This window comes from Pteropus alecto, unplaced genomic scaffold (assembly GCF_000325575.1).
Source record: "Pteropus alecto unplaced genomic scaffold, ASM32557v1 scaffold10, whole genome shotgun sequence".
NCBI classification, from domain to species: Eukaryota; Metazoa; Chordata; class Mammalia; order Chiroptera; family Pteropodidae; genus Pteropus; species Pteropus alecto.
The window spans coordinates 6706845-6729280 of NW_006431210.1; the positions used below are offsets into that span (position 1 = coordinate 6706845).

General features: G+C 41.1%; 2 protein-coding genes across 3 annotated transcripts in view; one reads left to right on the forward strand and one right to left on the reverse strand.

Annotated features, from left to right (window-relative positions):
• The window catches only part of CMTM7 (CKLF like MARVEL transmembrane domain containing 7), a 47646-nt gene extending 46673 nt beyond the window's left edge, over nucleotides 1-973 (forward strand). For both annotated transcript variants that reach the window (XM_006905719.3, XM_015597330.2), the window contains one exon: nucleotides 331-973. In XM_006905719.3, coding sequence (XP_006905781.1) covers nucleotides 331-344 — 14 coding nt within the window. In that variant the 3' untranslated portion in view covers nucleotides 345-973. The remainder of the gene's footprint in view (nucleotides 1-330) is intronic.
• An 11019-nt stretch (nucleotides 974-11992) lies between these two features.
• The window catches only part of CMTM6 (CKLF like MARVEL transmembrane domain containing 6), a 16435-nt gene continuing 5991 nt past the window's right edge, over nucleotides 11993-22436 (reverse strand). Inside the window, exons 2-4 of the mRNA XM_006905720.3 lie at nucleotides 19781-19957; nucleotides 17211-17309; nucleotides 11993-14605 (exon numbers count right to left, since the gene is read on the reverse strand). Coding sequence (XP_006905782.1) covers nucleotides 14468-14605; nucleotides 17211-17309; nucleotides 19781-19957 — 414 coding nt within the window. The 3' untranslated portion in view covers nucleotides 11993-14467. The remainder of the gene's footprint in view (nucleotides 14606-17210; nucleotides 17310-19780; nucleotides 19958-22436) is intronic.

Sequence of the window (22436 nt, forward strand, 5' to 3'; positions counted from 1 at the left end):
AATGAAGTTAATAGATGTCGAAAGGTAATAAATCTATAAATATTGGTATAAATATATTCCTTAAAATTGTGGGGAAATTGCCAAAAGAAGCAGCTAAACAGTCCAGTTACCTCTGAGAGGAAGCCTGGGGTGAGGAGTAGGGACGGAATCCCCTCTGCGCTATTTAATTTTTTTCCTTCTTAGAAACGTATTAAAAAAGAATGAAATAATCCCAGGGAGAGCGGGTGAGGGGTGGAGGAAAGCGGAGCACCCTGTGGGTCAGACTCCTGGTGTGCGGCGTCTGGGTGGCCCCGCCCTGGCCACAGGCCTGACTGTTATTTCCTTCCTAAGATGCAGCCGTCTGAGGACCCCACAGCCTCCTCCTGGCCCACCGGAGGCCCTGCAGGACGCGGGGCCCCGCCCGCGGGAGGATCAGTGGGCCAGTGCCCTCAGGAAAGACTTCTGAGCCTGTGTTCCTGTGCCAAGGTCCCGGCCCCCCGGGGCCAGCGGGCCCAGGGCCCGGCCTTCATGTTCCACGCTGGGCTCCTGAGCCTGAACCTCATTTTCCAGTCTTCCTTGGAGAAGAGTCCTCCCCATCTGGGAAAGAAAAGCAGCCTCTGGGGAAATCTGGTCTCCCTCCTGCTTTGAGCACCGCCTGAGGGACTAGTGACCCCCCTTAACACAGTGCAGGGGTTTCTGAATACTCCTGCAGTAATCCGCTTCTACTTCGCATTCCTCAGGGGAGTGAAGCTGCCTTAGGTCTGCCTGTGAAAACAACGCCATCTCCTAACTTACCCAGCTTGGAAATCTGGTCTTGAGGCTATACCCCTCTTTCTTAAAGAGAGGCAGGCCTGTATTAGCACTGTGTGGTCAGCCCGTCCCCAGAGAGAGCTCAGTCTTCTTTCCCTGCTCTGCCTTCATGACCATTGTGTGTGTGCGTGTGTGTATGTGCGTGTGTGTATTTTTTAATAAAATATTGACTTGGCCAATTGCAGGATTTCTTGTTAAACTAGTAGAAGCAGTGAAGTGAAAGCCCAGGAGGCTCACGGAGAAGCACGTGATGCCACTTGGGGGTGAGAAGAGTGAAGGATGCAGAAGACACTGGCCTCTCAAGATTTACATACTTTCAGAATAAATTGATTTTAAGAGTGGAAGCCAGTGCTGTTCACGCAAGACGTAGAGCAGGACTCAATAGCACCACAGGCAGTCTTGAAAAAGAAGGAAATTTTGACACATGCTACAGTGTGGATGAACCTTGATGTTAAATGATGTTCAATGAAATAACCCAGACACAAAAGGACAAATACTGTATGATTCCCATTACGCGAGGGACCTCGAGTAAAATTCAGAGAGACAAGAAGTGGAATGGTTGCCAGGCTCGGGGTGGGGGAGGGAATGGGGAGTCGTGTTTAGTGGGTACGGTTCCATTCAGGAAGCCGAAAACATTCTGGAGATGGACAGTGGTGATGGCTGCACAACACTGTGAATGTAATTAATACCACTGTACTGTATACCTAAAAATTGTTAAAATGGTAAGTTTTCTGTTACGTATATTTTACCATGATTTTTTTAAAAAAGCGATACAAGACTTTCTGTCTAGGCACCAAAGTAGCTGAAAGCTACTAGGAGCACGGGGGAAGACAGGTCCAGTTACACCCAGCCCGAGGTGGGCACCGGAGCCTGACGGAGGCCAGAGCCGTATTCTAACAGCTAAGCATTACAGGGCCTAGGGAATACAAGCCGTGCGATGTGTTTGTCTTCTCGAAAGCAGACCCTCTCTGGGACTGCTCAACTCAGGGGCAGTGCCCATGTGTAACCCAAACTCTATACCCACCACCCCAGCTACCAACACTGAGAGGGGGCCCAGTGAGCAGTCACAGGTAGGACGGAGCAAAGATGTGAGAGGAGGGAAGATTGGACCCATGGAGGGAGAACTACGGGGAGTGGGGCCTGCCCCAGGGACCAAGAACCTGCTCCCCCAGGAAAGGGTGTTGGCACCTGTGGCCAAAGCTGGTCTGCCCACATCCTGTACCACAAGCAGCCGGCCGCCTGGCCAGCAGAGCCTCCCTCAGCCTGGCCTGGTCCTTGGGGAGTTAGGGATAGGTGACAGAGGGTGGTGCTCCCCCTCCACAGATGTTTTCTCGCCACCCACAAGAAAGACTGCTGCTCAGAGAGGCTCTCAAAGATGGCTTTGCTGTGGTTCTCTCTCTAGTGGGGTAGCGACAAAACTGCCCCTGTACCTGAGGGCCCTGTGAGGAAGCACACCTGCTCTGGACGTACTGGCAGTGGAGCTGGGAGACTCGAGGAGGTGGCCAAGTGGAAGTGAGGTTAGTGGCAGAGCTGGGATATGAGTTTAGGTCTGGGTATGACCCAGGGCCTCTGGGATGGAGCAGGAACAGAGCCGGCCTGTGCCAACTGGCTTGCCTCCAGGGGCATTTGGCCCTGGTGTCTGCAGATGGGCCCAGAGGAAAAAACAAGTGCCTCCTCTTGAGGGAGGTCCTGGCCTGATGCACCCCTTGTGCTGCAGCCATGGGCTGGAAGCTTCTTTTCCAGACATGTTTATATGCTCAGCCCTCAGCCAAGCCCTCTAACCAGGTTTCCGAAGTGACCCAGAGCTGGCCCACCCACTGTGCTGCCACCTCCCAGCCTCTTCCCCTAACATGAAAAGCAAACTTCTGTTGCCAGATACACAGCAGGTCTTAGGGGCCAGCTTCTCAGCAACCACCACTTCCTGTGTGGTGGTTTCTCAGCTGCATCCTGTGATCTCTCAGAGGTGCTTTGGGGGGCTCGCAGATATTTATATGCAAAGCATATATTAACACCTTAAAATGCCTACAGTCCTGCCACCGACAGCGAATGCTGACACCGCAAACACGCACAGGCTCCCTCACCTTGTGCAGCCGTCAGGGAATGCTGGCCTGTGGCCTCTTGCTGAGGACACCAAGAGTGTGAGGCAAGCTGCTAAAACACCTGCCACTACCTCCTGGCCAGCCAGGACTTCTGGGTCTTCCACGAGCCAGACAAAGCAGTGGGATCAATCCGAAGGGGAGGCTACAGCCCCAAGTATCTCCTGACTCCAGACTGTGGGCTTTTCAAATGAATCCCATCATTCTCATGGACTGACTTTATAATAAGCGTTATAAATGCAAGTTGATCACTTATATCATCATATTTCCCGTTTAACATAATGGCGTTCCATGTATGATTTAGATTGAAAAGGGGGATTTCTCTGCTTAGAAAAAAGCTAGGAAACCCCTACCTTTGATGAAGGGAGATGAAGGGAGCAGCTACATTGGCCTCTGGGCACCAGGTGGATGGAAGGGGCGACTGGCCCAGGCCGGACACCAGTGGGGCTTCCTCATGAAGGACACTGTGAGAATACGGGGCGCTTCTGGACTTTGTAAGAACATTGAAGCAACCATTAGGGTTTTATTGTAATTTTCTATGTACATAGAAAATTATGCAAATTTTTAAAAAGACCATGACTAATTCCACGTAGAGTTGTGCAAAAAGGAAATGTTATAGTACATAAAGTGTACTATAACATTTGCTCAGTTCTGCATAGTGACAAGAGCCAGAATAATGGTCATGCTCAAGGTCAATCTGACCAAAACTATTTAAAAAACCTCATTTGCCAGGCGTGGGCGGGCACTACATGTGGAGGGGCAGCAAGCGCTGCCAGTATTGCCAGTCGCCCAAAGTGACCGAGAGAAGTGGAAATCTGGATTTTTTAAGCTAAACATTTCCTGATTTTGAAACGTTGCCAAATAAATCATTTTACGGTACACTTCACGCCAAACAAAACCTGTTTCGGGGGTAGATGCAGCCAGCGGGCCCCCAGTTTGAGACTGCTGGGCCTCGGGGAAGGTGGGAGTTGGCCACAGGAAGTCAGGGCCAAGGCCAAGGACACGAAGAGGCTTCGCAGAGCCGGCAGCTGCTTCCTCCCGAAACCCTGGTTCAGCGCGCCGGACGTGGTCCCTCCCTGGGGAGTCCCTGGGGTGCCCTGCCAGCAGCCGCGCCTGCCTGTGCGTTGCCATTGCTCCCAGCTGGGTGCAGCTTTCCTTTGGCGAAAACAAAACCCTAAAACGCAGATGGGGGCAGGAACCCCGCGCCGCGCTCCGTCCCCTGGCAGTGCGCGCCCTCTTGTGGCTGGCGGGGAGCAGCGCCGCCCTTGGTCCCCGGCCGCGGGGCAGGCCCCAGGAAAGCCGAGTTCGTCCGAATCCAGGGTTCAGAATAGACGCGTCAATTTGTACATTTTATTTGGACCTCAAGCGCACAGATTAATCATAATCCTCAGTTCACGTCACTCTCACACTTTGATCATTGGTGCACGCATGGCCTCCTTCCTCCTTATTTTTAATAGTCAGCATGAAGCTAGAAATTAGGCAATAACCTAATTTTAATTATAACAACAAGCCTCCCCATCTCATCACCCCTGCCCATTTCTCCTCTCCCAAGATAACCTCCTGAATCTCCCTTCACCACATCTTTGCTTTTCTTAGTATATAGTTCTATTGTAGCTATATATATCGCCTAAAAAGTGCATAAGTATGGTAGTTTATAATTAAATGAAAAGGACACCATGCTGTAACTTTTGGGACTTTATCCACTTCTCATAATTTTGCTACAACAGCCCCCCCACCCCCCGCCCCGCCGCATTATGCAACACTTTACATCTTCTTGGCCTTGTCTCTCTCTTGATCCAGCTACCACTGCAGAGCCACTGCCGTTTTGTTCCAGGGTAATCACGTAGCTGTGCTTCACGCCTTCACTGATTCATCTTAACTGTCACACTGGAGCTTTTGTGTGGACACTGCCATGGGATCCACTCAGCACCCACACGTGTGCAACCTGCACATGCAGGGGAGTTCCTTGCCCTGAGGGGTAATATTGGCTAATAGGATACAGCAATCAAGGGATACATTTATCTTCTCCCAGAACAGATTTTCCTGAGATAGGTTTTATACAGCTTCTCCAAGGACAGTCCCATGGGACCAAGCAAACAATCGCCCAGTGGTGGCCAACTCCATACGTCACCATTGTTTCTGCTCTCTGCTTCTCAGCTTCACTCCTGATACAGGTGGTTCTGCTAGATATGCGGGGACAAGCTGAAAACGTGTGGCCAAATGAAGAGCCTTTCTCAGAGATGGCCACAGAAGATGGCAGGGAAGTATAAAAATACCCCCAATGGGCAGTGCATCCCGTCATCCGCTTTGGTGGAAGTGGCCAGAGAAAAAAATACACAGCCCCAGGGGACTGGTGTATGACTGGGGCCCTTAAGAGAAGAAGATCGGTAAGAAGAAGAGGGGTGGGTGTGGCAGAAATCCACTAAAACTCTCTGATGAGCAAGTCATTTGAATAAGAGGTGTATTTTCTACAAAATAAAAATCCTGGGTAATGAAGCCACTGAATGCCAGAAAAAAGGTAGTGCAGAAAAAAAATCATGCACAGGCACATATATTTTATAACTGAAAGCCAGAAGACTGATAGAGGTGAAGGGACAGGCAGCGTCCGACTAGCTGGGGGCCATAAGGGTGCACAGAACGCCAGATGCAAACACCGGGGGTGGATTTCATGGCTTCTGTGGAGCAGACTTAAGTCTGAGCTGATACCACTTGGACTGGACGAATTACAGCAGTGGGACAAGCAGGGACAAGAATCAAGTAAGGGATTGAGTCTCTAGATTCACCCCGGCCCAGACCCCGGCCCAGAAGGAAGCCCCAAATATTCCTACACTTACTAGATATTGGCTGTGGTTTTATGGTTTGGGGAGAGGGAGGTTTGTTTTCTGGCCTGGACTGTGTGTGCTGCACTTCTGCAAGAACCTGCCCACAGTATACATTCATTGTGACCCTCTTTTGCACTTTGTATAAGAGTCAGTCAGCCGCAGAGCCAAGGATGATGTTTACCCATGAAGCTTGCCAGGCATAACAATTGAAACAATGCCTCTTCCTGGGAGAAGAAAAAGTACAAGGTCTTCTCACACAGTTTTGTGCAGCCAGGTGTGAGTGCTAGGCAAACTTTCAAAACTTCCTATGTTAGTTGAACACAGCTGTCAGGCCACTGGAAGCTGGGAACTTCACTGTGGACTATGGAAGCTTAAACAAGAACATGGCCACCCACCTCTGTTGCCACAGTGCTGATAGCATCAAAGTGAATGACTGTGTTGCTGCCATCATACCTGGTTCTTGGTTGGCAGCCCGGGGTGTTGCTAACACTTTATTTTTTAGATCCTTCAGGGCAGGGGGATGGGGATCAGTTGGCATTCACCCAACACGAGATATGGGACACTTCCATTGCTCTGAATTCTCTAGTGATAGAGCATCAGAGGTTTGGACACACCTGGTATGATGTGACATGTTGGTTTTCATAATAGCTCCACGGAGAAAACTGCTTTTGCTGTGCTACATGCCACCCAGGCGCAGCTGAGGAAAGACAGATGGGCCCTGAACGAGGACAATATCCAAGTGACCTGCCTTCCCAGTAACCACCTTGGGAACTATGTTATAGCTCAAAGAGACATTTCACAATTAATTAAGGACAAACTTTATAGTAGCCAATAACTACAAAAAAAAAAAAAAAATCGGCCCCACACCAAAATTGGCTGTTTTGCATATCGGCTATTGGAGACAGTGCATGCCAAACTTGGGAATATTCCTACAGTCCCTACCCCGAGTCATCAGATGTGTGGCCGCATCTGAGTGACGGCCCCAATGACAAATAATCTTGGAAGCAGTTCAGGCAGCAGTAAAAAAGGCCTCACCCTTCTGTCTCCCTGAAGGAGCCTCTGTCTCCTTTAGACCTCAGGGAACTACAGGTGTCCGTGACTCGTAACACACTTAACTGGGGCCTCTGCAAATGAAAACTCTTCTGCTTCTTCCGGGCCTGAGCTTTCGAGTTGTAGTACTTCCTCCTGTTGTGCGAGGCAACTGGAGCCGGAATTGAAACAGTTTCCGAGTAGACAGTCTCATCCTGTAATTCATAGGCATAACAAGCTTTATCTAGAAAGTTCTATCGTGAGATGGATCTTCGAATGAAGGGTCAAACCCAGCCCCTGAGCCTTTAATCATCTTCGCAGACAGGTGATTGCCCACTCATTAGACAGAAAGTGTCTTCTCTAATCAACTGCTGGTTTAGTGAAGATCTCACTGAAATATAGACCAGCTGACAAAAGTCACTAATAAAAGAGCCCACCCATGTCGAAGGCAAGTGGGTCCTCTGCAATGCTACAGTCATCCAGTGATGGCAAATGGCTGGTGGCCTACAGCAGAGGACCCCGTGCTACGGGCTGAACATGTGGGACTTCTAGCCACAGAGTGCACCACCCCAAGATTTACTGAATAGTGTCTGTACATAGGCTCATGGCTGTCACTAATAGCTGAGCTGTATGGTCAGGTCTTTGGGTCACGCAGGACTGGACTAGTAAGACACACCATATATTGGTTGTACTCCTCATGGAATCATATAACTATTTTAGGCTCAATCGTTATGTTATATAAATGGTATATAAAGGAACTACATTCTAGAGAAAAGTGTTTGGACAAACGTGGAAAAAGCAAACTAAGTGTCCACTGTCTCTACTACGGTTCAATGGACCGCGCTCAAACCCATCATGATTATGGAACAACCATAAAGGATTGAGATGCCAAAGGAGGAACAGGTCCTAACTGCATGGACTTGCCAGCTCTTCAGTGATGATTTCCATGGAGCCACCTGTTCTGTCTTTATCTATTTACAAGTTGCACAAGGTGACAATCTCCTCTGCTTACTGGAGCTCCTAGGAACTCAGGGGTTTTTACACCTGCTTTGACCTCAACAAATGAATGGATGGATGGTTCATTTTGTTCAGATCAATGTCGATACATAAACTTGGACGCTCTGTCCCAGGTAGTCTACGGCCACCCTCCTCTGGCCACTTTCTATGATAACCAAGTAGGTCAGAAAAGAGGACAATCTGGCTCGTCCCTGGTAGATGACAGCTCTCAACTGGTTAGGTGTGAACTTGTCTGACTCAGAAAACACATGGAAGCCAAGGGTAGGTTAACTCTCTCTTTTCCTATTATAATTATGAACAAACAGTCCCAAATATCCTTCCACTACTCTATTAATTCCCATGATGTTGAACATATCGCCATCTTCTAACCCATTTACGGAGATAGAGTTTCAGTCTCAGGGCCTTTCCCTGGTCTGCATGTACTGACATTGCTAGGGATGTGGTTTGCTTCCTTAGTGTGAGGATTCACTTTTTCATTTCTAGAAAATGCTCATTTGCTTTTTACTTAGAAAGTGGCTTTCCTTATTCCCTGTCTGGATCTTGCTTCCCTATTAGGTGGGTATGGGATTGTCTCATTTCATCCTCTCTAACATTTAACCTCTCTTTAATACTTTCTACTTCTGCATCTCTCTCTGCTGTATTCTGGATGGTAGCCTCAAACACTAATTTTTTCCTTAAGCAGTATTTAATCTGTTCGTTGAATTTTAACTCTCCTGTGCTCTTTAGCACCCACAAGACTGGCAGCTGATTTTTCAAAAGAAACTATGCAGGGCAGAAGGACTTGGCAAAAAATATTCGACAGGATGAAGACCCAGGATATACAACCAAGAATAATTTATTCAGCAAAGCTATCATTTAGAGATGAAGGACAGATAAAGAGCTTCTCAGACAAAAATAATCTAAAGGAATTTATCACCGCCAAGCCAGTATTACAGGGAATATTGGAGGGACTTTTTGAAGAAGAAAAAACGTGTATCAAAAACAGGAATAAAGAATGGTAATAACTACATTCCTATCAATAAATACCTTAAATGGAAAAGAATTACGTGCTCCAACCAAAAGATTGAATGGCTGAAAGGATAAGAAAACAAGACCCCTACATATGAAAAGGAAGGGGATGGAAAAAGATATTGCTTTCATGAACCTAGAAGGTATTTAAGTCAGACAGAGAAAGATAAACTATATGATTTCACTTATGTGCAGAATCTAAGGAATAAAAAGAACAAACTAATCAAAAACAAACTCACAAATATAGGGGACAATCTGGTGATGGCCAAAGGGTTGGGGAGTTGGGGGGCTGAGAGAAAGGAGTGAAAGGTTAAAGAAGTACAAATTAGAAGTTGAAGATGGTCACAGGGATGGGGAGCACGGCATAAAGAATGCAGTTAACGTTAATGTAATGGCTAGGTCAGAGGAGAGAAAGAGCAATTAGGGGGATCGTTTGTAAACCACATAAATGTCTAACCAATGTACTGTATACTTGAAACTAAATTAAAAAATAATTTAAAAAATTTATAGTAAAAAGTGTCTTCCATCCAATTGTACTATAAACCTAAAACTGCTCTAAAAAGTCTTTAAAGTAAAAAAAAAAAAGTGTCAAGAATAGAACAGAACAATTTTGAACTTGCCCTACCAGATACCAAGATTTTATCAAGGCTCGTGATATTAGCAAAGGTATAGAAAAACAGGCTAAGAAAGTCAGCACCAGACCCATGCATATACATAAACTTGATCAGTGACACAGGCAATGTTGTCTATCAGAGAAGGTGTCACATGCTGAAACAATAAATCCAATGGTACAAGGTACTCACACAAAAATCAAAGCAGAATCAAGTACTAAATACAAAATGCAAATCTTTAAACATTTTAGAGAGCAGAAAACATCTCTGACCTTGTGGTAACCACAGAAGCAAAGTTAAAATATAAATTACAGACTGCAAGAAGTTATTTCCAAAACATATTAACAAAGGATAATATCCATAATATGTTGAGAACTTGCAGATGAGAAAAACAATATGAAAAAAAAAAGGCAAAGAATATAAACAAACAACTCACAGATGGGTGGATGCCTATAAGGTCAACGAGCAAATGAAAAGATGATCAGGCTCACCAGGAACATGGGACATGTAAAATAAAACGAAAGACCAAACGGCAAAACTGTTAAGTTGAAGTATCAAGGAGAAGACAAGAGTGGAGAAACGAGCACTCTCCCACACTGCCGATGAGAACATGAACTGGTTCTACTGCTCTGGAGACCCACTTGGAAATATTTAGCTATGTTGAAATCACATATACCCTCTGACCCAATAATTTTATTTCTAAGTACACACCCAACGTATAAACTCTGGCACATGGGCAGAGATGTTCAAGTATGTTTGTTCCCTGTGACACTCGTTGATATAGTCAAAAACAAAATCACATTAAAATTTTTCTGTCAACAGGGGAATGAGAAGTAAATTGTGGCATAGTCATACAATGGAATACCAAATCATACTTAAAAGGAATGAACTAGAATTAATATATTAGATACATTTCAAAATACTGATTGAAAGAACAAGCTATGAAAGGATGCATATAGCACAACTATCATGCGAAACACGGATTACAGATGCACCTACATATACATAATACAGACAAAAAAACAGACAAGAAAGATGTCCACCAAATTATAGATAGCGTTCACTTTCGGGAAAGGAAAGCGAGTAAGATTAGAGGTGGTGGTACTTTAAAAGTATAACTTCATTTTCTTTTTAAAACAAGAGCCCTTAAAGCAAATATGGCAAAATGTTATGATCTACTAAAGCTGAGTGGTGTCTACAACAGGTGTTATCCTCTGTCCACTGCTTGACATATTTTAAAAATTAAAAATTAAAAATTGAAATTAAAAGGAGCTAAATGCAAAAATATCAGGGTAAGAACAATACTCCCCACCTTTTATTAAACCAATTTTTAATGATACACATTACTTGTAGAATTATAACTTAGTCTAAAAAAAACCTGTTAATTTTTCTATTTTAAATTGTTTTGAGGGTAGTCAGACCTACAAAAAGGTCTTACAGTGGGAGTTTTATTTCTCCTAGCTGGGGCACAAACCCTTAATATGCTTATGACAGACACTGTTGGTCCCCAACCCAATGGCCCTTTCTCTAGCTAACAGAACCAATTTTGTTCAGTATCAGAAGGCTAGCTGCTTCAAAGGGTGTTGACAGCCTAAGAGGAGGAATCTTGATTATTTCCTGCCAATTAGAGTAATTCCATTCTCTACATCAATAAGTGATTTAGAAATGGACACGTAATGTCTAGTTCTAGTAAGCAAGTAGGTGAAGTCCACCAAGGGGCTTCTGTGAAAACGGAACAGCTTAAAGAGAAACAGGAGAACACACAGGCTCCTCTCTTCTGGCCTTCAAACGCTGTCGTGCAAACGATGATGCCTGGAGATGCTGCCACAATCTCGCTATACCGGAAGGGTCAATCCTGAGGACCAAAACTCACAGCAGAAGGTGGAGAGGCAGAAAACCATGGGAAAAGCCTGGGTCCCTGAGGACAGCACTAAGCCACTGAATCTACCAGTCATGGAACTGTCGTACTTCCTGGGAAGTAAATCTGCTTTATTGTTTAAGACCCAGTTAATTAGGTTTTCTGCTCCTTGCACTTAACTGCATATTGATACAGTGCTCTTTATCAAAACAAAACATAAAATTCTGAAGAATGTACAAATTCCAGTGAGTTCTTGATGACTATAAAGACCTTGTTATTCTCTATAGGCTGGAGGCAGGAATTTTGCAAACTACACAAATAGTTGTGGTTTTACCAGAACCACGCTAGTTTTGCTTCACATTTTCCCAATCATTGAACAGTCCAAAAGAATTTGCCGATTTTGTTTTTAGCATTGCTGGCCGCATCGAGAAATGTGTCGGAGAGTCCAAATTTGATTCTTTGCAAGTATTGAAAGTCGTTTAGTCCATAACATTCCTTTATAACTCTTCATCCATAGCTTCCTAAAATTGTTTGAAAGTATATTCCAACTTGCCAACAAGAGGGACAGCCCGTGGGTAGGAACTGGGTTTGTTTCTTTTCTGCCCATGCCCCACACCTGGGTAGATCCACAGTCGAGGATTCTGTATACATTCTGAATGTCGAGGTGTACTCACCACGGTTACAGAACCACCTCCTAGAACTCTGGAGAAAGTTTGCTTCTAAATATCACGCTTCTGTAGTAAGTTAACAACTACAAAGGCATGGACAGTAATATGGATTTATTTAAAGACTAAAAAATTTGACATTGAGAGAGATAAAAAAAGACCCACAGGATTTAAACTGATAAATACAAAAACGATTGGCTATAAACAATGTAAAAATACATTTCCCAGTCCCCAAAACAGAATATAATTTAAGTATAGCAATTATATATTTTTGTATTGTTTCCCTTATAATTTTTAAGAACCACTCTAAACAGTTTATTTGTATAAAATATAACATTAAATTTACTATAGATGTTAACAAAAATTATTTTAAATTTGAGTTTATTGAGTTTGCCTTTTTCTGTACATAACAGTAGTTTTGGCCCCAGGTTCTCCTTGAACGTTTTATTTACCACAATGGTCTCTTTACTCCGAAGTCCTTCTACAATAGAAGAGGGAGGCTAATCAGTCATGGGTCTCCATAAAAAATAGTGTGAAGAAAGGTTCTAGAGTGACCAAAAATACCAGTGAATATATTATCTTTCTGAAAAGGAAAGGACTGAGTGGTCAGCAAAGAGACCCACTTCTACACCAATGAAACACTAGGAAGTGAAATCTCAGAACAACTAGAGCTTAAGCTCAATGCCAACAAGCTATATGTGAGAGGCCAGCTGAAGACATGGCCATCAACTCAACCAGACCCAAAGCATGCTACAGGCGCTGAGGTAGCCCAGATGGTTTGCTGTGAATCCCAGCTGGGTCTAGATGATATTCTATTCTTGAACCCAAGACCCAGACTCTTCCTCCTCTCCTGAATGGCACTTCCAGTAAAAACAGCATCTGTGATCAGTGTCATTATCTCCCAAGCAGGTAGTGGTGATATCACCACTCGCACTAGCATCCAGACTCTGACACAAATGAATAAGGTCCTGAGTCAGTGAGACAGAGTAGAAGCTATGTTTGGCCATAATGACCAATTTTTGAGACCCGCATTAGCCACAAAAGGCAGATGAGACATTAAAAAAGGATGGGGTCATTAAGCTGTCTCATTGGAAACATGATTCCACTCTTTCTGATGGAAAAGCTGGCCGCCTAGCCCAGGAGACCTCCACCAAAGTCCTGACGGACTTGACGCATGGGTTCAGCGCTGTAACACCAGTCCTGAGTCAAAAATCTTGGAGGAGGACAAGAAAGATCAACTCTGTGAACCACTTGATCAGAAAGGTTCTATCCCAAGTGCCTTGTCTGGCTGGCTCTAAGGCAGCCTGCCAGCAACGATTCTTCCAAATTATCAGAACTGGTTATGCAGTATCTCTTGACAATGGTTTGACTGCTCCCTTATACCATCATAGTATTAACCTCGACAGGATTCTCTAGTTTTCTCTTTCTTAAGAAGGTCCCCTCCAAAGAGAAACTAGAGCAGTGCCTCTTTGGGAACAAAGATCCTAGAGATCCTGCTAACACACTATGCAATTAAAAGGGTCCAAGATTCTGGAAAGACAACTGCCAACAAAAAAGAATCAGAGCCAGAGGCCCACCTCTGCCTGACAGTGAAGCATCTCAAATAGGTGAAAATCAAAGGCTGGGGTTTTAAAAAGATGACTGGCTCCAAAGAAAACACTAACGAAGACCTGGAGAGTTGTCTTAATTTCACTAGAAATAATCATATGCCGACAGGAGAATGAACCATTTTCTAACTCACAGTGTGAACTCATCTTGTCAGACACTTGGAAGGTGGTTGAAGCCTGCTTTTATAATTTCACTGTACTGCACAAAAGAATATCTTTCTTATCTTTGGTCCTTAGGCATGATATCAATTTCTTCCATTTTTCTATGTGTTATATACAAATCTTTTTTTTTACTTGATATCGACAATCAAAGTGCAGTATAAACATGGGGTTGCTGAAGGTGCTGCTTTTCTACATATAAAATATCAACATCTATACATTTTCTATTAGGTTATAAAAGAGTTAATATTATTCTAAAATGTTACAGCATAATTTTAAGGCTGAGTGAGATAAAGCGTTGGTATTATTTTTTAAGAAAAAATCTACACCAATATTTTAAATATTGAAGAATTTAAATATAAATTTTATCTAATCATAAAAAAAACTTATAGCTTAGCAAATTAACTTAAAAATGAAACAATTTCTAAATGAACTTAATCATGCTGTTTATACAGCTATAAAGCAAAATTTGAAAGCTAAGCTTAGTAACAATGACAGAATAATTTGTCACCAATTAAGCTTAAAGAAAACAATTGCTCTCACTTCCAAAAACATAAACAAAAAAAAAAAAGAAAAGAAATTTCATCTGATACAGGTTTCAACTCTTATAAAAACAAAAACTCTCTGACCCAATTTGTGGTGACTGATACACAGTCCAATATTGATAAAACTGTCTTCCTGCCCCTCCCCTTGCTCTTCCCAAGAAGTGCAAGGTTTAACAATTACATAAAATGCACCAAGAGCTTCTGCTGAGGCTCAGGTACCTCGCAGTCGCTACCTTACACAACACCTGCTCCCTAGAGTCTTTAAGCATTAAGTGGCTCGGTGACGTTCTCTGTTTTAGTGGTTGGCTCAGGTTTTCTCAGCTGGGACTCCTGTCGTTTTTCATAGAACATAATGAGAAAGTCCAACAGGAACATAATACTTGCTAGAAATCCAAACACCTAAGGAAGAAAAAGGGGCAAAGGTTATGAGGAATTCTGGAATATAATTTCACATTTCCTACTTGGCTTTGAGAAGTTTCACACAAGCAAGACAATTCATCAATTTTATCTTATACACATTATCCTTAACTTTAGTGGGGGAAAAAAAATTTAAGGTCATCAAAAAGATGGAAAGTTACCGAAAAAAAAATTCCAGAATAATGGCTATTAGTTAAAGTCTCACAAAATACAAATGTCCTGTCTTATATGTGCATGTGTATGTGTGGGGTGCCAATCTATGAAACTGAGGTTATAGATGAAAAACAAAATCCTACGATATAAAACACAGGATTATTAGCAATAATCCAGCTGGACTGACCCACGGAAGAGATAAGGAACATATCTGAGTAGGCAGCTGAGCCTAGGTGAAAATGGAAAAAGTGATTAATATCAAAACAGAAATTCTATTTTGACGATATCTTTAGGTTAAATTAGCTAAAAAAATATTTTCCAGTTAATTGTCACATTCTAATGACACAACAATATGACGCCACCACCTACTTCCTCTTCCTTAAATCACTTCCTCATTGCATTCTTCTAACACATAATCGTTCTGAGAATTCTCTCAAGAGACAGAAGATCCGGTTCAAATTTAGCTTCTTCACTAGCTAAAACCCTTAAGGAAATGGGAACCAAAGATGTTCTCCGTAAAAAGTGAAAACTGATGTAGGTAACGGCTAAAATCCCTTCCAATTCCAACACTCCATCTCCATGATTTTTAACTTTTTATTTTAGTCTGCTGCAGTCTCTTGACCTTTTACACGCAGCCCCTCCACCCTAAAGATATGCATTCTACCTCATTTCACTGTAAAGCAAACTGAGCTCCAAATTCATTAATTAGCCCTGGTGTTCCCAACACATCCAACCTACATTTAATTATTAATCCCACTCCTAAAATCTAAGTATCTTCTCCCCTGATGGCATCTACCCCTTACTGGTCTGGCAAACTGAGTCAATGTGACCAGATGTCACATTGTCTGTGAAGCCAGCTTTGATCACCTCAGAGAGCTCCAGTCCACACAGGGCCCTCTATGCCATATAATCTTTCAGCTCTTTTGCGCACACATTTCACAATTTTGGGGGGGAAAATGGACTCCCTCGTTTGATTCTACAAAATTTTTCATAATTTAAATAACGCAAAAGGTAATTTCCAAGCACATTAAAAATGAGTTTTTAAACTACCGGTCACTCTTAAATATATTCAATGAAATCTAAATACTGTAACAATCTAATATATCATCTAATTAAAACACATAAATAAGCTCTTCTTTAATAGCTAAGAATTTTATGCCACGCTTTTCCCCTCTCTGATCTCAACTTTTCCTCAACTTCCATTTCACTTTCTCCACAGGATTTTATAGTAACATATTTGTATACTCAAAAATGTTTTCATCCTCCTTTCATACTCCTCTGCAACAAAAATATGTATATAAACTGAAATTAATCATAAGACTCTACTGAAACTTTTTCTCTTCAATTGGTTCGTGTATCCATGGATAAATATTACTCATTGCTAGAATGAGTCGCAATTCAGCATTAATTTTCTTTTTATGTTTTGTTTTTACACATGAGTGCTAAGAAACCATGAACGGGTAGATATATTACAGCCATGCAATTCTTGAACTCCTTTCAAGTTGTTCTAGCATAAAAAGTAGTTTTAATGATCTATTAGCTGACAACACAATTAATTACAACTGCAATTTTGTCATGAACAAAGTAGCAACTGAAAACCAGCAGACTTGCAAGAGAATTTGTTATCCAGTTGTTAGTAGTTCACATTCACAACACTGGTACCAATTCAGGTCTATGACCCTTGATTTGAAATTCTGAAATCCAAAAAAGCTATAAAAAACTCAGCTTTCATAATTTATTGGCTCAAAATTGAGCTGAGGCAGAACTATCCCTTTTACTGTGAATATTCATATGCTTCAGAAATAGTAATATTCTGGAATACAGGACGCTGCCCAGGCCCTCTGCAAGTATTGTGTAATGAATTAGATGCACAGTATTACCTTTCTAAAATCCAAAATATTCTGAATTCTAAAAAAAAATCTGCCTCCCCAAGGATTGCAGATAAAAACGTTTACTTATCTATTTATTAGGCTCCACTTTTAGATCATTTCTTCTGAGTATTCTCTACACCTAGAACAGTACCTGGCATGTAGGTATGTTTTTGTTGAAAAGAAAAGTAGAGAAATATAATAAAGTCAATTCTATGAAATTCTCTAGCAATAACATGCTCATATGTGGAGTAAATAGGTTTTTGTGAACAAAACTCAAATTCTAAAGACAGGTTCTAGGTTTCAAGGCCATGATATTTAAATCTATCATTATTCGCTTTTAGATCTTCTATTCAAAATTACACTAATAATGGGAGACCATCTAGGAATACCAGGTGCTGTAGGCGTAAAAAAATAAAAATAAACAAATAATAAAGAAAATTACACTAAAAAATAAGTTAAAAGACAAACTACTCTCCCATATTGTATAACTTGTCAAGTACTTTCCAGATTCCATATTTCTAATGAAACAAAAATAAGCAAGGATAAAAATACGAGGTACTTACAGTTGCAGCAAATTCAGCTGAAGTCCTGTCATGTGTGGAAACGAAAATGATGGACGCCAACAAAAACAAAAGTCCTATCCCCACAGTAATATAAAAATCCTATAAATATACATAAAACACATAAGGAATACAGTATGGTTAGGTTGATGGAAACACATTTTAGTTTTTTACTTTTCAAAAACTTTAGTGTTGTACCTTTTCCTTCACACAACCCAAGTTTATATACTTTGACTTCTAATTTTTCAAAAAGCCAGGCATTCAATTAATACCCTGTAAAGGAACCCTATCCACACTTTGGACAGGGGATATTCAGAGAGTACAACACACAATAATGTACACAGTGAAAATGGTTTTTAAATCACTGAAACAAACATTAAAGCTTTACTTACAATGTTAGGTGAAAAGAAGAATATAGAGTCTCTAATTACAACTATTTTAAATTTGAAAAATTACTTATTAATAGAAACAAAAGACCCTAAAGAAATATAATAAAATATTCACAAAAAAACATTTAAGGATAAAATGACTGATTTATTTCTTTTGTTTCCAGTACTTTTAAATCGGTATCTACTCAAAAATAACTTTTTCAATGATAAAGTTTGATGTAATAAATGTTTCACATTTTGTTTATAGTTAGACCTTTACGCTAAACTGGAAAATCTTGCCAAAAAGATCAGTGTTCTTAAAAACTACTGATGCAGCATTAAAGTAAAAACTAAAAATATGCTTATGGATACTGATACTGTTTTGCTGTTGAGAGATAGGAAATCAAAAAATGGTTTCAAAACTTAATATTTCAAACATCAATTTACACATTCAAACTACAAATCAATCAGTTTAGACACTGGTGAACTTTTCCCTTGTCCAAATCTTCAAATCTTCACATACTTATCTGTAAAGGGTCATGAACACCTTTCAAAGATTATAGTAAACAAAAATTCTAAGGTATTCCCTCCGCATCCTCTTTTTAATATGTATTTCATAAAATGAATGAGCTCTGTTGCTGTCATTGTTATAGAGAGACTCCTGTGGTGACGTCTGCCATGACAGGATGGAGAGTTGCTAGGGCACTGGTTCCAGTTAAGATTTCGCTTAAGCTGCGTGACCGAATGCGCAGAGTGAGGGCTTTCCTGGGGTCAAATCTGTTTACTTTTACCCTAGCTGTAGAACTTTGGACAAGTTACTCAACCACCATGAACCTAAGTTTCCTCAACAGAAAAATGCAGCATTGAGGTGTGAGGATTCTAAACGCATAAATAAGCTCTAAATCATAGCACATTCAGTGCCTGGCACACGGACAGCAGATATTATCAGGTAAGATGAAAGAATGGTCATATATTGGCCTTACCAAGAACTGCGTATATGAGCTCATCAAAGATTTGATGGATCTGTTTTTCAAAGTGATCTTTTTAACTGTTTGGTATCAACTTTAAAAATGTTTTAAACCCAATAATTATTTTGGGTTTATTTTAAATAATTATTTTAAAAGGAAGTAATAGATTCCTGCAGCATAAAATTTAAGAAGTACAAAAAGGTTCATAGAAAAAAATAAATATCTTAGGTGTATAATCAATGACTCAATTCTTGCTTTCATTAATTAAAAACAAAAACATAATCTTACTGCTTTGTATTTATCCTATTATTTCTTGTTCTTAATAGCTAAAAATTTATCCTAATTTTTTTTTTTCACTTTTTATAAACTCCTCTCTTTCTTCTAATTGAAGTGACATGTATTTGACTTTTGGTTGGTTGATAGATGATGCTACACCAGGTTATTTCCTTCCTCTGTCCCTAGAATGTCACAGACATGCTTCTATCATAGCTGATTTATCCTAATTTTTACCTTTTCCCTCAGAGATGTGAATTCTTTTAATGTCAACTCTGACATGTACAATTCTTCACAAACCACTACTGATAATTCGAATGCTACTGAAAAAGTCAATTACTCAATTCTTTCTTCCTTAAATGCAGCACCTATGTGAATAAGCTCACATGTCATCTCACAAATCCATACTTTATTCAAATAAAAGTTCAGGGTCAGCACACTAAGTCTTTAGAAAGTTATGCATCTCTAATAAATGCCTTCTTAATTCACTTATAGACAACTATTTTCATAATAAAATCAAAACAAAATAGGTAGAATTACATGCTGTTATTTATAAACTCCAGAAATACAGCACATTAATTCATTACTTTTACCTCTCGTGTCTAGCATAATGACTGGCATATAATAGGTACACAATGAATAACTGTAGAACCAATGAGTGACACTCAAATTGAGAAATCAAAAGTGATAAAACCCCAGTTTTTAAAAAAATATATCTAATGTGAATTAGATTAAACCACCAGTAATTGTAAACTATGGGTTATATTTGTTGCTTTCATTCTAATTTCACTTTCTCCTTCTATCATTCCATTTGGCAGGGAAAACAGTTGCTTAAAGGCAGAATTGAAACAACTCTTATCACATTACTGAGTTTGGAAAGTGTTACTACTTTGAATAACAATACTATACCAGAGTCCAAAACAGCTACATTCTTGTTATAAGGATTATATTTTTTCATGCTTACCGATGACTTCACTTTGACGGCATCGACTCTGTCATAAACTGGAGTGCAGTACACAATCAGTATAAGGAGACTCAGCAGAAAGGCACTGCAACTTACAAATTCAAAAAAGTAAAGTCCTCCACACAAAGTGCATTGTGATACAACTTCTTCACAGATAAAGGCCAGCAGAGACAGCACCTACAAAAGAAACAAAAGATTTTACCAAGTGTTTTTCGGAGAAACCTACGGTAGTCAGAAAACACTATCTGTTCACTCAAATACTTATAAGGTGGAGACTATGGTAAACAAGATTACTAAATGGCTGATCAACACTGAACTTACAGTCTGGTTGCCTTGAAGGGAGTATAGGTATGCAAATAATTAATAACTACCATGCGCTATAGAATAGGGGGGGAACAGGGTGTTGTTATAAAAGCACACAAGAGAGGCATTCAACCCGGGGGTCAAGAAAGGCTTCCTGAAGGAAAGCTGAGATCTGAAAGATAGTAGAGTCAGGGTTAAAGAAAGCGAAAGAAGTTCTAGGCAGAGAAGGAGTACATATAAAGACCTAGAGGTAAGAGAGCATGGCACCCTTCTACTCCAACGCACACCCATACGTCCTACTACCCACGAATGAACTGTGGAAGCAACTTGAGTCACCATGGCTGAAGTTTTCAGTTTGTGAAAGGGGATGGCAGCACGGAAAAGATTAAATGAGACTAGAGAGGTAAGCAGAGGCCAGATCTAAATGTCCTCTTTAACTAGTTTAAGAAATCTGGACTTTAAGGGTTTTAAAGCAAAGGGTGACATGATCGGGTTTATGCTTTTAGTAGTTCTCGACTGGCTACAATATAGAGAAAGGGCTGGAGGAAGGGCAAAACTTGGGGCAGATATCCAGTTGGGAAGCTGATTTAGGAAATATCAGGGGGAAAGAAGAGTGCCCCGGGTGGGTAGCAGTAGTCATGGAGAAGAGTGGCTAATCAGGGAAAGATTCGGTGGAAGCCCTTACCATACAGGATGAATCTGAACAGAGTAGGAAACAAGACATATGTATTTTAAGCATTTTAACTTCGTATAGAAATGCACACTTATTCACCAGTCATTTGAAGCAGGCCTTTGAGTCTGAGCCTACCGACTGGAATTCCACATCATGTTTTCTGCATTAATCACTTTCGTCATTTCTGACTACCACGTCCAGACTTATGTTATGTTATTTGAAGTGGCAAAAGATCTTGGACAGAATACAGAACCCTTCTAGAGCCGGACTAGTTTTACTAGTCTTTCACAGTTGTCTTGCTCTTACTTAATTCCATAAGCACCTGGTTTTAGTAACTTTAGTAACTTATTTTTTGATCTTTCCAAAGCATTCAATTTAGTTTTCTCAGAAACAATTCTTTTTCACCCTCAATTTTAGTCTGTGTAATATTTAACGAAATGTTTAATTAATATAAACCAGTCTTGGAATAACACAAGTCAACTGACAGCAGAGGTAGGAGTGAAGAGAGCTCCAGAGGGGTTTACTTGGCCGTGGCTGTCCGTGATAAAACAGGTGTGGGTCAAAATGCTTTTTTTTTTGTACTGAATGGGGAATAGTTAACTACTCTGGCTGTTGATTCAGCAACTCAATTAAGTGCAAGTGAGTTTTAAAGTGCTCTCACTGCAGAAATAAGAGGGGATTTTTTTCCCCTTCTTTTTAAGAGATGAGGGTGTCGGGGAGAGAATAAATTCAGTTTTAAATATGCTGTGTATGGGCGGTCTGTGGAAGAGTTAGGTGGAGCTGTCTATCAGGCAAATGAGTGTGTGTGGGCTTGGCAGCTCAGGGGAGAGGTCTGAGGTGGAGATAAAGATGTGGCAGTCGGCTGTGAGATCACCCAGAATGAGGAAAGTCTGCCTTGTGCAGAACTCCGAGGAACCCCAAGATTTAAGGAGACACCAGCAAAGGACAATTAGGAGCAGCAGTCCATGCGGGAGTAGACCAAGAAAAAAGTATTTCTACGAAGAGAAAGTAATCAAAGAGTACTAAATGCTACTTAGGTGCTTAGGGGTCAGGAAAGAACCATACTGAAACACTTAATTAGAGCTGTAAGAAGGTTGCTGGTGACATAGGCAAAAACAATTTCAGTGTAGTCAGCTAGATTACAGTACTGCATATTGGGAAGTGAAATAGAGACAGCACAGGCAAGAAGTGTACTTTCAAAAGAGCAGCCAGATAGGGCAGCAGTGGATGAGGTCAAAGGGAAGGGAATTTCAAGCTGGAAGAGATCTGCTTGTGTTAAAATACTTAGGCAGAAACCAGTAAGATTAGGTGGGTCTAAAGACAGGAAGAAATGAGGTTCTCTAAAGGCAGGATTCAGAGCTCAGGTCTGAGGCTAACTCTTCTCAAGAAACAGGAGGGAAGAGAATGAAGAGAGTTTCACTTGGGCAGTTTGTGTAGGTTTTGTGGAATCGGAGGGAGTTTCCTTCTGAGAGTTAAAACGATCAAAATAACTGATGACCCAAGTCAAAGCCTATCGGGAAATGCCATCTGAATCTGACCCAAGGCAGGCCAGTAGAAGCAACCAGATATATTCAGAGCAACAAGACTGATACAAAACTGACAGACACATTTCATAGTGTATAATGAAAATTTTATCCTACGAAACATTTTCATACAAAAGAGGTCAATGGTACAGCTGCT